Source organism: Chaetura pelagica, unplaced genomic scaffold, assembly GCF_000747805.2.
Source record: "Chaetura pelagica isolate M959 unplaced genomic scaffold, ChaPel_1.0 scaffold68, whole genome shotgun sequence".
NCBI classification, from domain to species: Eukaryota; Metazoa; Chordata; class Aves; order Apodiformes; family Apodidae; genus Chaetura; species Chaetura pelagica.
This window is the reverse complement of record NW_009954407.1, coordinates 1,136,492-1,155,562: the sequence shown is the minus strand read 5'-3', so window position 1 is coordinate 1,155,562 and position 19,071 is coordinate 1,136,492. Positions and strand designations below refer to the sequence as shown.

Below are 19,071 nucleotides of genomic sequence, written 5' to 3'. Positions count from 1 at the left end.
TTATTTCATGTCTCATTATATAAGCCCACCATTAATGAAGCTGAGCTTTTTTATTAGGACTTAGGCACTACACCACCACACCAGTCTCAAATTTCCATTGCTTTTCAGTTCCTCTATTGAACTTTTCTCTAATTAATGTAGAAATGCTGCACAACAGATTGGCAATACACTAAAGTGAGGATGTGGAATATCAAACACTGTACAGAGGTATAGGTCACACAAAAAACCGCCAAACATCTGCCTCAGTTCCTTTATCAAATGTATTTGACTTCATCAAAACAGTATCACATTTGTTGACTACGACTCAAGCTCCCAAAATCTATGCTGAATGGCATAAATTATGGTAGGCTTGGTCTGTAGAAAATGATAGTATATTTTATTAGATCAACTCACAACTGGGGAAAAATACAAGCCTTCAGACACAAAAATTCACCTTTGATTATCCTTTTCATTTTGCCTGGGATGAAAGTTAGACCTGAAGCCAAAAGGGTCAACCCATGCAGCACTTTCAAATACCAATGCAAGTAAAGCTGCTTCCTGAGTTCTTTGGCATACCCCCAAAAGTTACAGATTTGCTAGGACACCTCATCAAAACTGTTAAACAGTGCCAAGGTAAATAGAAACCCAACCAATTTGTCCAAGTTTTTGCTGCTTATATCATACACACACACCCAGCTACTTTGTGCTCATTTAACCAAAGAGTGTATACAGTACATGTAACATCTACTTTAACTGGTTTATAAACAATACCACAGACAATAGCCAGACAAGAAACAGCCTCACGTTGCCTACATACTGTTATTCAAAGCCCTGAGGGGCCCCACTCTGTACCTCATCCCAGTTGTTAACAGTGAGACTCATTTAAGGAAAGAAACACTATCAACAATAAAACAACTTTAATGCTTGTCCATGGCTTTAAACATTTGTACATGAACACCGCTTCTTTATTTTTAACATTTCTGTATACAGGTATTTCCCTGATCATCAATTCCTTTTAAATACTGAAACCTATATTTATTTTATTTAAATTCCCTTTTATCACCTCCTCTTCAATTTTATGAAAAGATGCAGCTCTGTTTAAGAAACAGACATTGAAGAGAACTATCAACCATCAAAATTGTACAGGGGACGCAGAAGTTAAACTGAAAACAGTACAGAGAAACACACATGCAGGCTGATCCGTGCTGCTTTTGTAATGTCTGACACTAACTTGTCATAAACTGACCCAATGAGCTTTCATACAAAGCAGGCAGGTCACATATGATAAAAGGTTTTCATGTCTGCAGTGGTAAATAAGCTCACTTACAGAATGATGACCCTGGTCAGATTCTTACTAACCATATTCACTGAGTTCAGACAACTCAAAACAAATCTCCAGGCACTCTGCTGTCTCACAGCAAGAATCAGAAAGGGCAAAACTGCAATCAAAGTGGCAGCCGAAGTCTCAGCGGGGGTTTACTCTGGGCCCCGCAGAGCCCTGAGCAGCAGCCCCAGCAGGTGCTACAGGAATCCTGGTGGCACTGGGCCTGCAGCAGCGGGGACGAACATGCCCTGCCGATGGTGGAGGCAGTGTGCAGCCAGCGAGCAAAGAGAAACCATCCCAGCACAGGCTTCTAAAACGTGTGCATTACACAGAGGTTGGACATAACTTCCTGAGCAGCAGCACACACGCCATCACACCACCATTCCTGCAATGTACAGGGCTCCTGTGCAGCCTCTGCTACCCATCCCCTTCCAGAAAACTCACTGCACCCAGGAAAATGCCCAAGATAAAATAAGAAAAGTAGAAAGAACAAACTGACCTGTGGCATGGAGTACAGTTAGCCCTAGATAACAGAGCTACATTTATGCGAACAGGGTAAAATGCAAAGCATAGTCTACATGGTATTTCAGCATTTAAAAATAGGAAACAATCATCTCTATTGATCAAGAAAATTAAAATGTTGCCTGAACAGGCAAATTTCACTGCAAAGCACATGGAAACTTTCATGAAAGCTTATATTATAAACTCTCAATACAGAGATAACCTCAGAAGAAAAATTATTTAGTTGCATAGGGATATACTAAGAAATGTGCCAATTTTCAATATTTAAGGCTTCCTTAGAACTTGCAGGTTTCATTCCCATTGTTCATCACTGAACTTACTGAGACTTAGTCAGGTGCTAGCTATACCATGACCTTATAAAACGGATACTGCAGAAAGACCTTTTTTTGTCACAAGTTCTGTTTTCCATTTGCTTATGTTATACAACATGTAAATCACCTCTAAAGACTTCTATGCAAACAAAAATACACACCATACCTAAAACACAGCAGTCTCAGAAATGCCTTCTTGAATATCACAGGTTTGACAGTATGATGTTATTTGCCTTCTGCCTGATTGACGACTGGGTTCTAGGCATTCATGGTAAAATGCATGCTCATACCACATCTCAGTAAATAAGGCTAACCCAATGACACAATAGTATACAAAAGAAAACTTACTGCTGCTCATGGCACTCAAGAAAAAAATAATAGTTAAAAAAACCCAACCTGTTTGGAAGTAATGGAATGCCCCAATGGAAGTTTGGAATGCCCCAAAGTAAAGCTTACTGGAAGCTATTTTTCAGTTTATACAAAGTTATCTAAAGCGAAGTAAGATGCTTCTACTTATTACAGAGATCTGCTAACCTGCTAAGATCACTACTTTCTGAGATTCTCTGATTTTTCCATGTATATGCACACAGTGGTTCTTAAGACCCTGGTTTAACACAAAGGCTTTCTGATAGACTTGCTTTGTCTTTAGTTAAGCCATCAATATCACTTGGGATACTCTAATAAATTAATGTAGGCAACAACAGGAGTTAAACATTACCTATCACCCCATGCTTGAGTTCAACATCTAGAACAGATGAAGTTGCAGGATACTAAAAAGAAAGGGAAAATAAGTCAAATTTGAATGCACCCTGAAATGTTGAATTTTAAACAATGGTTGACCACTTCTCTAAGATCAGTAGCACAAGATAGACTAGAAGGTTGAGGAAGGCCTTGCTCCTGGAAAAGCATGAGCGATAACTTAAATCTGGTGGCAAGCCTACACTGCTTGTCCTTCACCAGAGTCTCCCCCCATGCTGCAGGCTTTCTTTATGTACTTGGTTCCTGCATCTAGCTTTAAGATGCTTCCTAAGACTTATCTTGAAAAAAATATCTGGAAAGAAGATGCCTTCTAGTGTCTCTCTGGTTTATAGAGCCTGGGAAGGAAAAAAGTGAAGATCTCACTGTTCACACAGGATGCAGGCTCATGATCTGCTTACCCTGGTTTAACAAGCTGCTCTTTCCTGATGAATACAGAATTGTGTATGCTTTCAGTCTTTGAATATGTGAAGTACCACTCTAAACTCAAATAATCACAAGTTTCTGCAGTTGTAGGAACTACCCTGACAAATGGATTAACTTGTGAGGTAACAGTAACTTTACCAGAATTCAGAGCTCCATTTCAAAACAGATTTAAAACTTGCATTCCCTCTGTCCATCATTAATTTTTTAGAAATTATTGCTTTGATTGAAAAAATGCATTACATCAAGCTTCCCAAGGTTTTTGTAGGAATTTTTTTTTTTCCAAATCATTAGGGCCCACTGCAGTTTGCCCCCTCCACCTCCTAAATTAAATTCCTCTTCCATCTTTAAGTTGCCCAGGCTCTTCTTCCCTTTGCTCCTCCAACTCTCCATATGTCATTACTACTTACCTTCCACTTCTCTGATACACATATGTATTCAGTTACCCGTTTTCTTTCATTTCCTAACATCTAGATTTACTGTTCAGCTGTCTCATTGCCATGTCCTTGAGACCTTCTCCCTCTTTAAGTTGCTTTGGACAGGTACCACTGCTTCCAAACACAGCAGCTAGTCTGCCTTATTTTTATTAATTTACAACTGCTTTTTCAGGTTATCCCCTGTTACCTCTGCCCTACACATAACAGGTGCAAGAGAGTGACAACTCTCTTTGCTAGTGGTCCACTGACCAAAGTTTTGGAAGTACTGTGACACCTCTAACATAAATAATTCAAAATAGCATCAAAATCTCTTTCAATTAAAGAAATCTTCTATTGCCTATGTGCACTGAAACTTATCCAGTCCCTTTGAAAAATCTTTAGGACTGAAAAAGGGTTTTAAACCTGCTTTTTGGAGAGATACCTCCTACTATTTAATGATTCCTTTGTTTTTTTGTAGTTAAGTCACAGAGCTGAGTAGAATCTCGTTAGGGACGTTTGGATTGATAACAGATGCAAAGGAAGAGCAGAGCTGGTGAGTGCTCATCACTGAAACTTATCCAGTCCCTTTGAAAAATCTTTAGGACTGAAAAAGGGTTTTAAACCTGCTTTTTAGGAGAGATACTCCTACTATTTAATGATTCCTTTGTTTTTTTGTAGTTAAGTCACAGAGCTGAGTAGAATCTCGTTAGGGACGTTTGGATTGATAACAGATGCAAAGGAAGAGCAGAGCTGGTGAGTGCTCATACTCTCTTAAGCCTCAGTGGATGTGAAAGTGTATTCTGGAGTGCTGACACAACTCCATACGCTACAGACTCACAGATTTTAAAAGCTTTTATACTACTGTTACCAAAATGTCTTTTACGTTTTAAGTACTTCCAACACAACTTCAATCCTGAAAGGTCACAAGATGTAATCTACAGCTCCAAGGGTAGTTTGCAGCTGGAACAATTAATAAAAAAGTTGTTAACTTTTTTAAAGTGTGAGGATTTGCGGGGAGCAGGGAACTAGGAGGCTTTATAGCTTGCATTAGGACTGTCTAGCATTTTTGAGACCAACAGGAGCAGTACTGACCTTCATGGGAAGATGTGATAACCTGGGTAAAATAACACTGGACTTCTTTTAGCCTTCTGATATTTATACTGAAGACTGCAATATATCACACAGCATGCTGCATTTGCTAACCTTTTAAAAAAGCATAAGCCCAAATACGCTCCTGCACAGGATAGTTGGCAAGCCTGGGTGTTTCTTGATTCTACCCTGCTTCAAGCACTACCAGGCTTTCTGTTTTGTCAATAGATAAGATGTTCTACAGTGAATTAACTACCAGACCTGGATTTATTTTTGATGCTTCAGAAATACTGCTATATTCTAATCTAGGAAGAAAAAAGAATACAGCTTTTGGGAGGAGGTAAGAAAAAGTGAACAATGTTTTCTCTTTTCTACTGTCTAAAATCAGCTTGATGACCAGAATTTTCACTTGTCTTCTCTGTAAGGACATATTGTATTTCTTTTCTCTGGCCACTTTGTTTCACTTAAAAAACATAGCTATTCTACTGCCTGGAATATAGCAGAGCACTCAAGGTAGAAAAAGAGGCAGATGAGGTAAAAATATGTGGCATGTATTTTCAGATTAAATAAATAAGTAAAAGGCATACTATAAATTAGATTATAAAATCCAAGGTTGTACACAGGGAATAGCAAAATTAAAGTGAACTGGAATATCTGGAAGTGTTCAATTGTTCAGGTTTACCTATATTTCTTTCTACTAAAATTATCTGGACACTACAGTAAATTGAAGTAGATGAGTTAATTCAGGTGATTGATTATTCAATACTCAGTACAAAAATTAATATTATTTGTCTCTTTCTGCATAAGAGTACATAAAAATCTGCATATAAGTTATGTTATTATAGTGCATAGATCTGCCCAAACACATGGACACCTTCAAGAAAAATCAAACTCAGCAGCTCTTAAGTAGTAACCAATGGCTTATGAGGTTAATATGATACAAGTTAAAGCAAAGCCAAGCCATTAAGCAACATTGCAAATAATTTCCAACACTTTCCTATCTTTTCCATCTGCCTGTAAACTTTTTTAATAGTTTCTACAGAAATGTCGTTGGATCAGAAGAAACAACTCTCACAAAAATACCTCTCTGCCCACAGAAATATGATTCAAAATACAAAGAAGCTGCAGAAGTTGGGTTTGAATTGCTTTTCAAAGAGTGTCTATACAATCCTCGGTCACAGGACTTACTAGTGTACTCTTCTGGTTTTGAGTAGTTAGCTGTATTCACCAAACATATATATTGCTGCTTTAAATGAAAACTCTGAACAAATAATCTAGGTAATCATATCATGTGCTTTAAGTGTAGCTTTCTAGAAGTAGCCATAAGGGATTTACATTTCTTAAATTCATAAACATAATTATGTTTAATTTATGGATAAATATTTTTTCCTTAAACGGTGATCTCTTCTTTGTGTTATTTTAGGTATTTCAGCTGACCATTGCCAGAGTGTCCAGTTAAGCATCTTATCAAAAAACAGATGGATGACAGAACAAAATACATATATATTGTTACTTTCTGCAAGGTAACAACTTTGTAAGAATATTACTTTTAGTCTACTGTTCTCCCATGCAGTCTCATGGAATGAATTATTGAAAAGCTAAAGAATCTATCAGAAGGTGTATGTGAGCATAAAATAAGACACAAACACCCTAGATACACTTTAATTATTGCACAACAAAATTTGCACTTCACTCAGACTGGTTATCAGAAAACTTAAGAGCAGCAGATATTAGTAGTGTGAGTCAAGCTGTGCAAGTGACTGTGACAACACAATGTAATTCTAATCAGACATAACTTAAAAAATTCAATATTTCTGACTGTAAATAAAAGATCATATGTTGGTAGTTTTAGCCAACTAACACAATCACATGTTGGCTATTAAATCAGGTATCAGGAATTACAGCTATATCTGAAGGCATCTTATTAATTTTCTCTTCAATCATTCATTAATTTGACATAATCATGGCCAAGGTTATTAAAAGCAAGCAAAAAATGCACTAACTGTATTTATTCCAATAAATGGAAAAAAAAAAAAAGGAAGTGTTTGCCATAAATAATTGTATAAGGACATGAACATGGCAGGCACCATCTCTTTAGAACTCCTTAATTTTTCACAGATTAGATTTTCTGCATTCAGAGGCCTGCCCCTTGTGCCAGTCACATGAACAGCCCTAGGTCTCTTGACCTACAGTTTTTTTGAAATATAAAAAAAATACCAGGCTGGATTTTACATAACAGAAAGAGATAAGGGGAATATAGCAAGTATTAAGTTATGAGTTTGGAAAGAGATGTTAGAGGACTAAAAGTACAACACAAAAATAACAGTAGGTTCTTGAAGATAAATATGAAAACGAACAACAGCAAGGAAGACTATCCCACAGAACAGTCCGAGAGAAGCTCACAGATTCACTCAGTAGGTTTGATTGAAGTAGCTGAAGTCAAGAGAAGTCACTCCACTGACAACAGTAGGCTTTACTCAGGCCACTATGTGCTGTCCTTCTGATCCCTCTTCCTTTCATCTAGGCTGAGAATCCTCCCCTTTTCACTGAATAGTACTGCTTCCCATTTCTTTTAAGAATCTGTGTCTGTACCCACCCCTACAAGAGTTTTTTTTAACAAGTGCGTTCCTCAAACCAATAAAATTTATGGAGACTCTTCACCCTTCTTGTAACAGGCAGGAGCAAAGCCCATCGAGTCCATTAGTGTTAATGGGAAGGCAGTGGATTGAGGAGAGGCTCAGGAACTCTGGGACCATTACAGTAATTGCAAGCAGTGAAAATACACACACAGCTAAAATGTAAGGGAAATATTTACTTTTGCTTATGTAAGCTGTGCATAGGGAGTAAGAAGCTTTTTCATGGAAATTATTTACAGCCCAGATATAGTAAAAGGCACACTGAAGCACAGCTCTAAATTTTATTTTCTAGTGTTCAGACCTCATGGCTAGTCAGAATATCCACTAACAGAACATTTTCAAAAGTAAACAATACCCTCATGGAGCCCACCATTATGGGATTTAAGTATTTACTATGCTTTGAACTAGTGCTTTTGCATTTTTTTCTGGTCTGTATGTGACCATGTTGACAGGAGTATTTATTAGTTCAGGATACTACCTAGTGAGACTACAATATTATCAGACTATGTTGACTATGTGTTCAAAAGCAAGAAATAGCTCATTGCTTTAATTTCCTTCAAATACTTAATCTTTTCCTTTGGGGAAGTAACTTGCATTTTATCATAATGAGTCATGCTCTTCAATTATTTTCAGTTGATTGTGCAATTATTAGTGAGAATGCAGTTTGGCTAGTCTTCATTCAGTCTTTATTCAGTTTGGGGTTTTTTTAATAAGAATTTCTGCTTACCTTCAGGTGAAGTACCTGGCTTTTGAGAAAACACAGAGCTTAGTTTACTCTTCTTGCTGCTGTTGCTGTTGACAGACAAGGTAGACTGAATTTTTCTGTGCATTTTTTCTGAAACAGGAGCTGAAAGCTTTCGGTTGTCTGCAGGTGCGTGCTTGACCCCGCTGTGAATTCCACTTCCATTACTCAGACCTGTGTAGCCATTTTGGATTTGGCCACTTTCTTCCTCACCCCTTTCCAGTGCTGAAGTATTTGGCTGAGGCAAACGCTGAGGTTGTGCTAAAAAGTAAATAAATAAATGGTTGGATTAATTTGAAAATTTGTAACACTTTACGCTAGTCTGGGAAGACAAGTTTTGCTGCTCATATGGATTAAATAATAGACTGAGAAGTTAACATTAACACATAAAAAAAAAAAAAAGAAAGCAAAAATTATCTCTAGATTTGAAGGAAAAAAAATAGAAATGGGAGAAAACGTGGCAAAGCTGAGATAAACTGGGGTTAAGGGAGCCAAATGAAAAATGGAGAAAATGCAACAGAAGGAGAGAAAAAAAATGCGAGAGACAAGATAAGGCCATAGTTACAGAAGTGAAGCTGCAGGATGTCCAACCTGCCAGTCTTCAGAAAAGAAACTGAGTGACAAGGTAGGGGCCCCCAACAATGAGCCACCACAGACCAATCTGTTTGAGAAGAACAGGACTACCCAATTTAACTAACAACACTTTGAGCTTAAATTCATAAGGATTGTGGATTCTTGGGAAGAACAAAACCAATCCAAACCTGAGTCTGTGGAGGAGACCAGAAGGAATGTGTATTTAAACACCACACAGCTGTGGCAAGTCAGAGTCCCCCCTGCCCAAAATCCTCAATTCAGAATCTCAGATTTTTACAGGGCTATAATGAGCCAGTAAAGGCTTTGATGGCAAAAAGCTGAAATGGTCAAAGGAAAAAAACACAAAGCCTAACAAAGCAGAAAACTGCAGTGACTTGGTAAAGACTCCAAGAGTATGTGTTATAAACCCATTCTAATAAGAGGGCATGAAACTTGACCATTCTTTGTTTAGCTATTGTATCATAAAGGAACATATTTTTAATAACATGGAAAATACCTTGTTTATGTATTTAAATTCTGTACCTAGAGAAAATAAAAGATGCAGGATTTTTTTTATTTCTAATGTAAATGTTCCTAATTTTAAACGTACTTTCTAATTAAAGATTCTTATTTAGGAAAAAAATGCAGACTTCATTCAAAAACTAATTAAGCTATACAAAATTGTAACACAACAAGATTTCATAATCAAAAATCATCAGCCCAATCACTTCTCCTAATCAAAACACTACTGTATCATGCTCGGACATAAAGAGATTTTCAGACAGTCCAATCTTCAACTATTTATAAATCTCATGTCAAGGAAATAGACCAGATTTTACTGAACACTCAACTGAAGAGAGATTAGACAATGCCAGGAGTAAAGAAAAACAGTGCTGCAGTTCATTCTCTTTTCACATGATTCACATCCCTTTTTAGATTATTTCACGGTATAGCTTCCTATTTAGATTACACTGTGTCCAAAGATAACAATATGTATAGATAATAATTATTAGCTTCCTATAAAAGTAACATCTCCACTGATGACTTCAGATACAAGTGACCAAATTTCAGACAAATATTACTGGGACACACAGACCAACACAGTCTCTAAAAAGACTCAGTTCTGAATTTTCCTAACAAACCCGCAATGCTTCCCTTTTATCAAGGACACTTGTACTATTCTCAAATAGATTTCTCCAACTATCACAAACCTGTCCAGATTAAACTTCAGATGAATCTTTAAGTCCCAGTCATATTCATAGGCAAAAAAAATATTACTTTCATCATATTTGTACTGGTTATTTCTGTTTGTTGGTTTTTGGTGGTTTTGTTTGTTTGTTTCCATTTGATTTTTTTAGTCACAGAAACAAAGATTTTAAGAAGATATCCTAGACTACCCATATATAATATATACAGGCCACAAAAACCCTGATTTAACCTGCTTTACAAAAGTGATAACCTTTTGTGGCAGAAAAGAAAGCAGAGATGGAGAAAACATTTATGCTTTAGCCTGCCCAAAAATGTTGCAGAGAAAACAAAGATCATTCCCTTCCAGTACCAGCAGTAACAGTTCACGGACCTCCAGCCCAAGAGAGCAGGCACACATTATTATCAACTAACTTGTTGCCCAAAAGTTTTTGATGGCAGTACAAAAAGTGCTTCTCCTTCAGTTCTGCATTAGTGCTTGCAAATTATGAAGAGAAGCATAAGCAAGGCATTTTCTGAACTCCGGAATTCTACTTGTAGTGTATATACTGCCAGCATTTCCAGTCTATCATAAAAGCACCAACACAAGTTTTTAGGGATCTTGAAGCAGGATTCTTCAAAAATATACTACCAGGAACCCTTTATGTAGGGCACAGCTTTATTTTCATTATCCCGCTCAAATGCAAATTGTACTATTCAGAAGAGAGCTTTTCACGTTCCACGTCATGTTGCTTCTTCACACTGCACCGCTGCCTATGTTCCCAACTGTGAAGTGATGCAGTTGCACTGATAACCTAGAATTACTGGGGAGGGGTTAACCTCCCTCAATAAGTAAAAGCAATAGACTATACTAAAAATTATGTATGTCTGGACAGGCAAGCTTCTAAAACTGACAGTTATGACCTTTTCTGAGCCAGCTTAATTGGCAGTGGCAGCTCACAGTTCTTTGGATATTTTTGGTGTTTTGCTACAAAATAATAACTTGACAAATTATCCTAAAGTCCATCTTCAAAATTAGGCGTGTTTCTGTCACACTGTGGGTGAATGGGAAGTCTTGGCAAATCTAAACAGTCATTTGTGTTTGCTTCTGTTGTTATTTTTAACAGGTTTTTTTGGGGGGAGGGTGGTTTTGTGTTTTGTTTTGTTTCAATAATTCCCTTCCCAAAGTACTCTTACTTTAGCCTTTTAGCATTAATATACAACTTTTTTAGCTGACTGGCTTTACAGTATTCACATGTGATACGCAGGTCAAATCAAAATGGAATAAACCCCCAAATGGATTAGTTATCTCAATTTAAATTTATTTTAACTTTATTGATAATTTTGCACTAGGGAGATTTGAATCTTATGGTTAAAACACACTTGAAACCAATTAGGAACTATACGACCGCATTCTAGCATAAAGAACAAAAGCAACTGACAGTTCCAAGATTAAGCCACAACCACTCAGTTTAAAACAGAAATATTTTTACCTTATTTTTTAAAGGTTGTGTATATCTTAAAAAAAATAAAAAAATAAAGGTGTAATATGGGGAATGACACAATGCTTCTTAAAACACAGTGATACCCAGGGACTCTCACTCTCTCTTTAATGATCCACTGCTCTCATTCAGCTGTCTTTCTTTTTTCAAATCTTTACATATGTGACAGCTCTCAAAAGTAGACCATAGACCATCTGGCATTTTCAGAGGTGTAACTTGTGCAAATTCAGCTCTACTGGGAACACAATGCTATCTTCTGCCTGCGTTATAAAAGATACAATAGAATGTAGAACTTATGAGTTGTTTTGAATTATTCATTTTTTGCCTGTATATTCAAGAAATTTTACAAACTCTGCATTTTGTACTACATAATCACATGCGTTAAAGGTACAAAGAAACTTTTTGACACCTCTTTTCTACAGAAAGATGGCATTTTGTTTGATATGTGAACATTCAGTGCCTGTTATATCATTCTAAACAGGCCATGTGCTGCTACAAAAGATCCCATTTTACACTTCTATATATGAGCAAAAAATTTATTCTTGATATTCAGTAACTAATGTAATACACATCAAAATTTCAAATGAGTTGGATGAAGATTCAGCATCTTCAAATCAGGATGGCATTGGTCACTTACTATATGTTAAAGATTAAAAAAAAAAAATCACCCTCACACAACATAGAAATAGTCATTTCAGACATCCACAATGAATAGTTTCAAATGTCCTAAGAAATACTGTGCTTTTTAGGTTAATATGTTTTTAATCTTTAGCAAAACCTGTAGATTTAAGTCAATGTTTTATACAGTGCTAACACTACTGGATTTTCAGTAAGAATGATAAATATTGGATTAATGATTCAATAGACTGAATCTTTTTTTGATAGAAAACTAGCAGATAATGTAGCTAGTAATAACTATACATGAATCTGCTGCCTGTGGAAAAGCAATAAAAAGGCAATATATTGCTATAACATATAATCTATTAGCATGTTTCACTGCTTCCTTGTCATTGGTTTCCTTGCAAAGTGGGCCTTAATACAATAACTTTTGCTGTTATTTAACTGACTTTCCATAATAATTTAATTGTGAGGTTACTATCTGGTGAAGAAATATTTGAGTGCTAAACATTTATTATGGTTTTGATAGTTTGGAAGTAGCTCTGCACATTCTCATTCAGGCTGTAAAACGCTTAACGTGGTTTAAATGAATATGCACATATATTTTTATATATATGTGCATGCTGACAATACATTGTTTACACCTTGCAAAATAACAGCTATACTTGGGAGAAAAAGCCTGATGAATGCATTTAACAGAAAAATGTATGTCAACACAGAGAAACTCTGAACCAAAAGAGGACAGTCTAAGCTCTCATTAGGGATTGAAGACTAAACACCAAAACAAATACACATGGAATACAAACTGCTCTGAGTCAAAGTGAATCAAAAGAAAACATCAGGAGGGAGTGAAGAATTGAGACAGCTAAATAGTAGCCTAATTGCATCAAAAGCAATTCTAAGGCAGCTGATACATATGCTAGGTCAGCCAATACCACCAATGGAAAAAACACTTCCCAGTTTATTGTCTGGGTCGTCTGACCGCATACCCAGAGAGGTAAGAATGTTGTTTTTCTTCAGTTATGACACAATAGTTTATGACATCAGATCCAGCCAAAGAAGCAGTATTTTTGCAGGTAGAGTGGGGAGGAATAAAAATGCACAACTCCTGGGTGTAAAAAAATATAACCTTTGACATTTTCAGATTCTGAAAAAAACACAAATATAATTTCAGTTCAAAATACCCTAGATGCTTGTCTGCCTCCCAAAAGAGTTGCAACTCCAAGAGGATGGGGTCTTTTTAGGAAGTACAGAGGTACTGTTTGGGTCCATTAATGTTGAAAGACAAGATCTACATGTTAATTTGAGCTTGGGAAACTGTCTGATCTCAGTGGTAGCTGTTCCTACTCACTCTGCATGGACCATAGAGAAGAGACTACATGCAAGGGAGGTAAGAATCAGGCCTCTGTATTTATCAGTGCTTCTTCATTACACAGACCTAAGCTGGAGGGGAAGAATACAAAATATGACAGATAGCTATGGACTGCACAGTAAAATCAGGGGCTTCCTGGATTCTAGAGCAAAATTGAGGTGATTCCAAACTGTTTCTGGAAAAAACATCAATTCTTGAAGTAGAAAAGGCAACATTTCAAGCTGACTAGCAAAAATCTTACCTTTTAAAAAATATTACAAATTGTATGCATTCATATACTTAGTAAGCACAGAATTTCAATGAAGCTGGGAGAAGTTAAATCTCTCAGTCTTTCTCCCTCCCCTCTTTTCTAACTAAAATCCTGACTAGTCTCTACATGGATCTTCAAACTACATCAATAGTTTCCTCTGCCTAGATATCCAGAATATTAACATTCAGATTACAAGACGTACCTCTGAGTCAACCTGTGTAGTGGCTTTTGTCAGCAATTATTTTTGAATATTTTCTAGGACATAAATAGCATATACTGCAGCTTCCATATCACAGAAGGCATACATTAACTAAATAACAAGGTACCATCAAGGTACAATCTATCTTTTAAAATCAATTTTTTATACTGAATTTTTTATATCATGCTGACTTTACAAGGAAAACAAAGTACTAACTAACAGCATCAACCACCTTTTTAGAATTGCTTGTTGTAAGACATAAGGACATCTTCAAAATGAATACAATATATTATTATGAAAGAGGATGTCCTTTGTAATGAAAATACTGTGGTAAAATTGCTGGCATGAATTTTACAGGAACCACACTGAGAACACTTTGTTAAAATACGTCTGAGAACACATCCAGGGAACACCAGGTATAACAGAAATGAGGCTGGCAGGGGACAAAGGGAAAAAACATTTTATCCCATCAGCTCTCAGCTGGTGAAGGGCTGAGAAGAATGGCAAATGCATGTGTGCTTGTGTGTTTATGGGTTGAGAAGGTGACCCAAGTGCACAAGAAGATGCCAAGAGTACTCTTAAATCTGTGCAAAGACACCTGCAGTGCCTTCCTTTGGAAGCACTGCAGGACCTTACACACCCTTTGAAGGGTTGCAGGAATTGTATACAGATGTCTTTGACATAACCAGAAAGAAGCAGTTACCACAGGGAAGCATGAAAAGGGCTGGTAGGCAAAGGTTTACAAAGCAGATAGGCATTCCCAGTGAAAATGTGAAGCGAATTTCTCTATTTATACAGCCTCTTTCCAGAAGTGATTTTACAAAGTGAAGAAATGCCTGCTGATTTTTTCTAATGACAGCAAACAGCAAATCCTTAGCATTTTTTAAAATTACCTATCTTTGAACAATTATCTCAAAATTCAAATATCCTTGTCTTCTAATTAGCATTAGATTATCAGTAAATTCTCCTTTATCATATAGAAATCTTGCTATCATTAACAATATTTTTTGTGAGACTGAAAATATTGCCCTCTGTCATAAACTTTGAGGATGATATGGAAGTTCTTGCTAGATCACAATATAGCAAGAAATAAAGATGATTCTCATAATGCAATTATTGTTACACGACATCTTCTTAAAGTAAAACATGGTTCTTACTGTAGCCTACAGATTTTCATTTCTTGAGAACAAGCAGCAGTAGCTCACCATGAACAATCCAAGAGAAGAGTCAAACACAAAACAGGACATCGCAGGTAACAGGCACCCAGACAACTGGAGCATAAATTGCTATAAAGAACTGTGTTCAAAAGCTGGAAGTTGTACTGCAAGTTTTTCACTTGCAACACTTACCTATGTATTTTCTCCTTATACATTCTGCTAGATGACTGGAAAAGAACTGCAGTGTATCTGCTCCTATGTTTCATAGCATCGCAACTACTTTGCGCAGTGGCAGTTATTGCAAAGACGTGTGCAGTGGCAGGTTAACCTACAGTCACCATTCCAACACTCCATAGAATTTTACACATTAATTGATTACTTCTGAAGGTGATTTTTTTTAAAATTTGTCTTGTAGAAATCAGATACAAGAACAAAATAATACCCCCCAAAATTCAGAAAATTAGTCATGTTAATTTCTAAAGTACTGAAAGTGACCTAGTTATGAAACACAAATAATCAGTATTGTAATAAATGTGAAGACAGTTGTCCAAAGTATAAAGGACCAAATACAATCCCCTCTCACTGAGGAAAAGAATGCTTTGCTTCTGGAGCTCTAATTTTAAAAGGAAGTTAATTAACCACTAGACATAAAAAAGTAATCCAAGCTGTTGGCATGACAATTACAGTAGTTATGCAATTAGTACCTATTACAACATATGGTTATACTACTGCATAAAGACGCACTCGTGTCCCATGGAATTTAAGACATTAAGTCAAGTATTGGAACAGTTTGGATGCCCCTCACCATTATGTTACTTGTTCTCAAATCAAATAACAAACATCAAAGAGAAGCTACAAACAACAGGATATAGCTTGCTGGGTATTGCTTTGTAAGCGGCACCGCAGGATGTACCACACAGGGGAGATAACCTCGATGTCATTAACAGCCATAACCTGGGCAAGTGCACAAACAGGTCCTCTTGGCTCCAGCATCTCCTGCTCCCTTCCTCGAAACCCCAGTGACGACTGACAAACTAGAAACCGTTCTACTGCAGGAAAAAAATGTGGGATGGAGAGACAAGTAGCTTCTCAGCCTAGCACATTCACCATTTGCCTCAGAGTGAGAATATACTCAAAGATCAGGTTTATTCTCCACTGACCATTTTATACTGTGTTTTCAGTTGACAAGATTACAGTGTTCAGTTAAACTCCTACAAATATAAGTAACATCTAGCTGTATTTTGTTTTTAAAAGAACTTGAAGGTAAATTCTTGGAATGAACAATTCCCTTAATGTTCACTGCTCCCTTGATTTCTAGTCCTCCATTCACAGAAGTGATAAAATTTCACAAGACTCCAAAAAGTGCTCCCCCTTAAGTGTGAATCTGATCCTCTGTTTTCAGTGGTCTGTCTTTTGTCATCTCTATAACTCATAAGTAATAAGATGCAGAAATAGAAAAAAAATCATAATTTTAAAAAAGGAGTAAAACAAGAATGACAGCAAGAAAGAAAGGGTGATGTAAAAACACAGTAGGCACCAGAGACATGGTGGATGCTCCCTCCCTGGAAAAATTCAAGGTCAGGTTGTAGGGGGCGCTGAGCAATTTTATCTTGTTGATGTCCCTGCTCATTGCAGGGGGTTGGACTAGATGACCTTTAAAGGTCCCTTCCAACACAAACTATTCTATGGAAAACACAGAATATCAGTAGAAAAACAGCAATAGATACATTGATAAACAAGTTTCTGATCCCTTTGCTGCACTTATTTCTTCTCTGCTATTTTTTCTTATAACCAAGAGCTGATGCTAAGTTTGGCATCAGCTGATATCAAGTACCAGAAACGCAAAGGAAGAAAGAGAGAAAGCACAGCTGCAAGAAAAATGGAACATGATAAGCACATGGACAGTAACCACAAGGAACAGACTAAAACCTGGGATTTTACATTATTGACATGAGTAGGGCAAAAACATCAAAAGAAAAAAGCACACATAGCAACCACCCAGAAGACAGCACTGGAGTTAATGGAGTGACTGTCAGTAAGAGAAGAAAGATGTGTAAACATAGTAGGGAATGAAGTAAGTGACCACCTATTTCCCGATCCTGAAAAAGCGAAGTGTGAGGAGAAAGACAAGCAGCAGCATGTATCTGCATGGACAACATAAAATCCACTGAGGAGGGTTACTCTCTGCTTTGGATATCCTTCAGCTACAATAACTCCTTTATGGCAAGCAGGGTCAAGGAGACTGGCACACCATCCCTGTCACCAATCCACTTGGCTGCTATGCCCACAAGCTGGATGAGTGGGGCTCCTTCATCCCAAAACACTCCAGGGACCCCAGGGCACCAAAGGATTTTCAGTCACACACAGAAAGTCCAGGCAGACCTACCATACCCAACGCTGGTTCTTGGGCTGCTTTATGCCACTAATGCACCAGCCTGGTACCAGGATAACCCAGAAATTAGAGCTCTCTTTTCCTTTTTGAACTGTTTCAGTGTGCGTTGAAGAGATATAGCACAATTTCACAAAAAAAACACCTTTTTATGCAAGATCTAGAAGTCAGATTATTGAGTATACACCTTGAAAAGTCCTCTTATCAGAGTCCTTGGAAAAACCTATATTCTCTGTTTCCTTCCCTAGATTCAAAACTGCAAGCAACCCCAATGTAAAGGCTGCATCTCTGCCTTAGACCTCACTGCCCTTTCCCTTCCCCACCTCACAGGCAGTTTAATTTTGTTTTACACTAGAAGAGTAATTTCATACGCTGACAGGAAAGGCAATGTTATGTTTCAGAATGTAAAAATCCGTCAACTAAGGGATTTGTGTGTTCAATTCAAAGCTGAATGTACTTAAAATGCAACCATTGTCAACAACACTGAGCACAAGTCCCCTATCTGAGTCAGCTGGACAAACCCACCCACCCTGGCCAAGCTTTCATACATGACCTCCATTATATGAACTCAATATAGAAAAAAAAAGAATATGCTAAATGCGTTTTTGGCTGCTGCACACACACACATCGCTTTGAGCAGAGCAAAAGTCAGATTGCTGACCGTGTCTGGTGAACACTGAACTTCCTGTAAAAACGATGCACTTAATTTCCTGAAAGGAAGCAAAGCATAAGCTGCTCAAAACAATTCACAAGAAGACTCTGGTATCTCAACCACACAGTAACAAATCTGTCCTGCTAGAAAAAACACAGTGTCACATCAGTGATGAACAGCTACAAGAACTAAAATTCAGAGAAACAAATGCATTAACACAAAATAGAAAGTACCAGATTATCTGAAGGAACAGGTAAATTGTGCTAATGCAGTGAAATTACCTATAAAACTTTTTTCTTTCATCCCAGTACTGAGCTAAAATTCTGGTATTCCACTCACTCTGTTCATGAAACAAGATCTAAATCTCTGTGACATCATTGTGCCCAAATAATTTCAATATAGTAGAGGCCAGTAGCCTGCAAATTCTTGTACTACAGAACTGACTAATAGTAGCAGAATGCTGGGTTTTATCACTAACATACAGAAAGGGAGTATTCTTATTTCAACATATTTAAAAGCATTCAGCTTTACTTCAGGAATAATTTTCATTCTCTGTTAAAAATATTAAAATTATTTCTTTCAACATACAAAACTACATTATTTGGCTCACTGAAGTTTATTTAGTTCACCTTTTGTTTAAAAATACTTCTAAGTAGCATTTAAATGTGGACGAGGCCCATGCTTTGAATCAGTGATTCTTGCAACAAGGATCTTTTTTCTGAAAACCTTTTGTTTTGTCTTATTTAAAAGACATACTTCCCTTCAGTTGTGGAAAAAAAAAAGAAAATCCTTCTGTACACTAATCACAATTTTTTAAATGAAGTGTAAATACAGCAGTGAAATCTGTGCTATGTCAGTGTTATTCACAATACTTAAAAATGTCCATTCTTTTATTTAAGATAATTTTATTACAAGATTTTGAGAATTAGCTGAAGGATTTAATAAAAAAGAAACAGCATTTAAAACTGAAAGCACT

General features: G+C 36.9%; 1 protein-coding gene across 1 annotated transcript in view; it reads right to left on the bottom strand.

Annotated features, from left to right (window-relative positions):
* Positions 1–19,071, bottom strand: part of MDFIC (MyoD family inhibitor domain containing) — a 45,644-nt gene that overhangs the window by 4,180 nt on the left and 22,393 nt on the right. Inside the window, exon 3 of the mRNA XM_010004294.1 lies at positions 8,184–8,459. Within this exon, the coding sequence (XP_010002596.1) occupies positions 8,184–8,459 (276 nt within the window). The remainder of the gene's footprint in view (positions 1–8,183; positions 8,460–19,071) is intronic.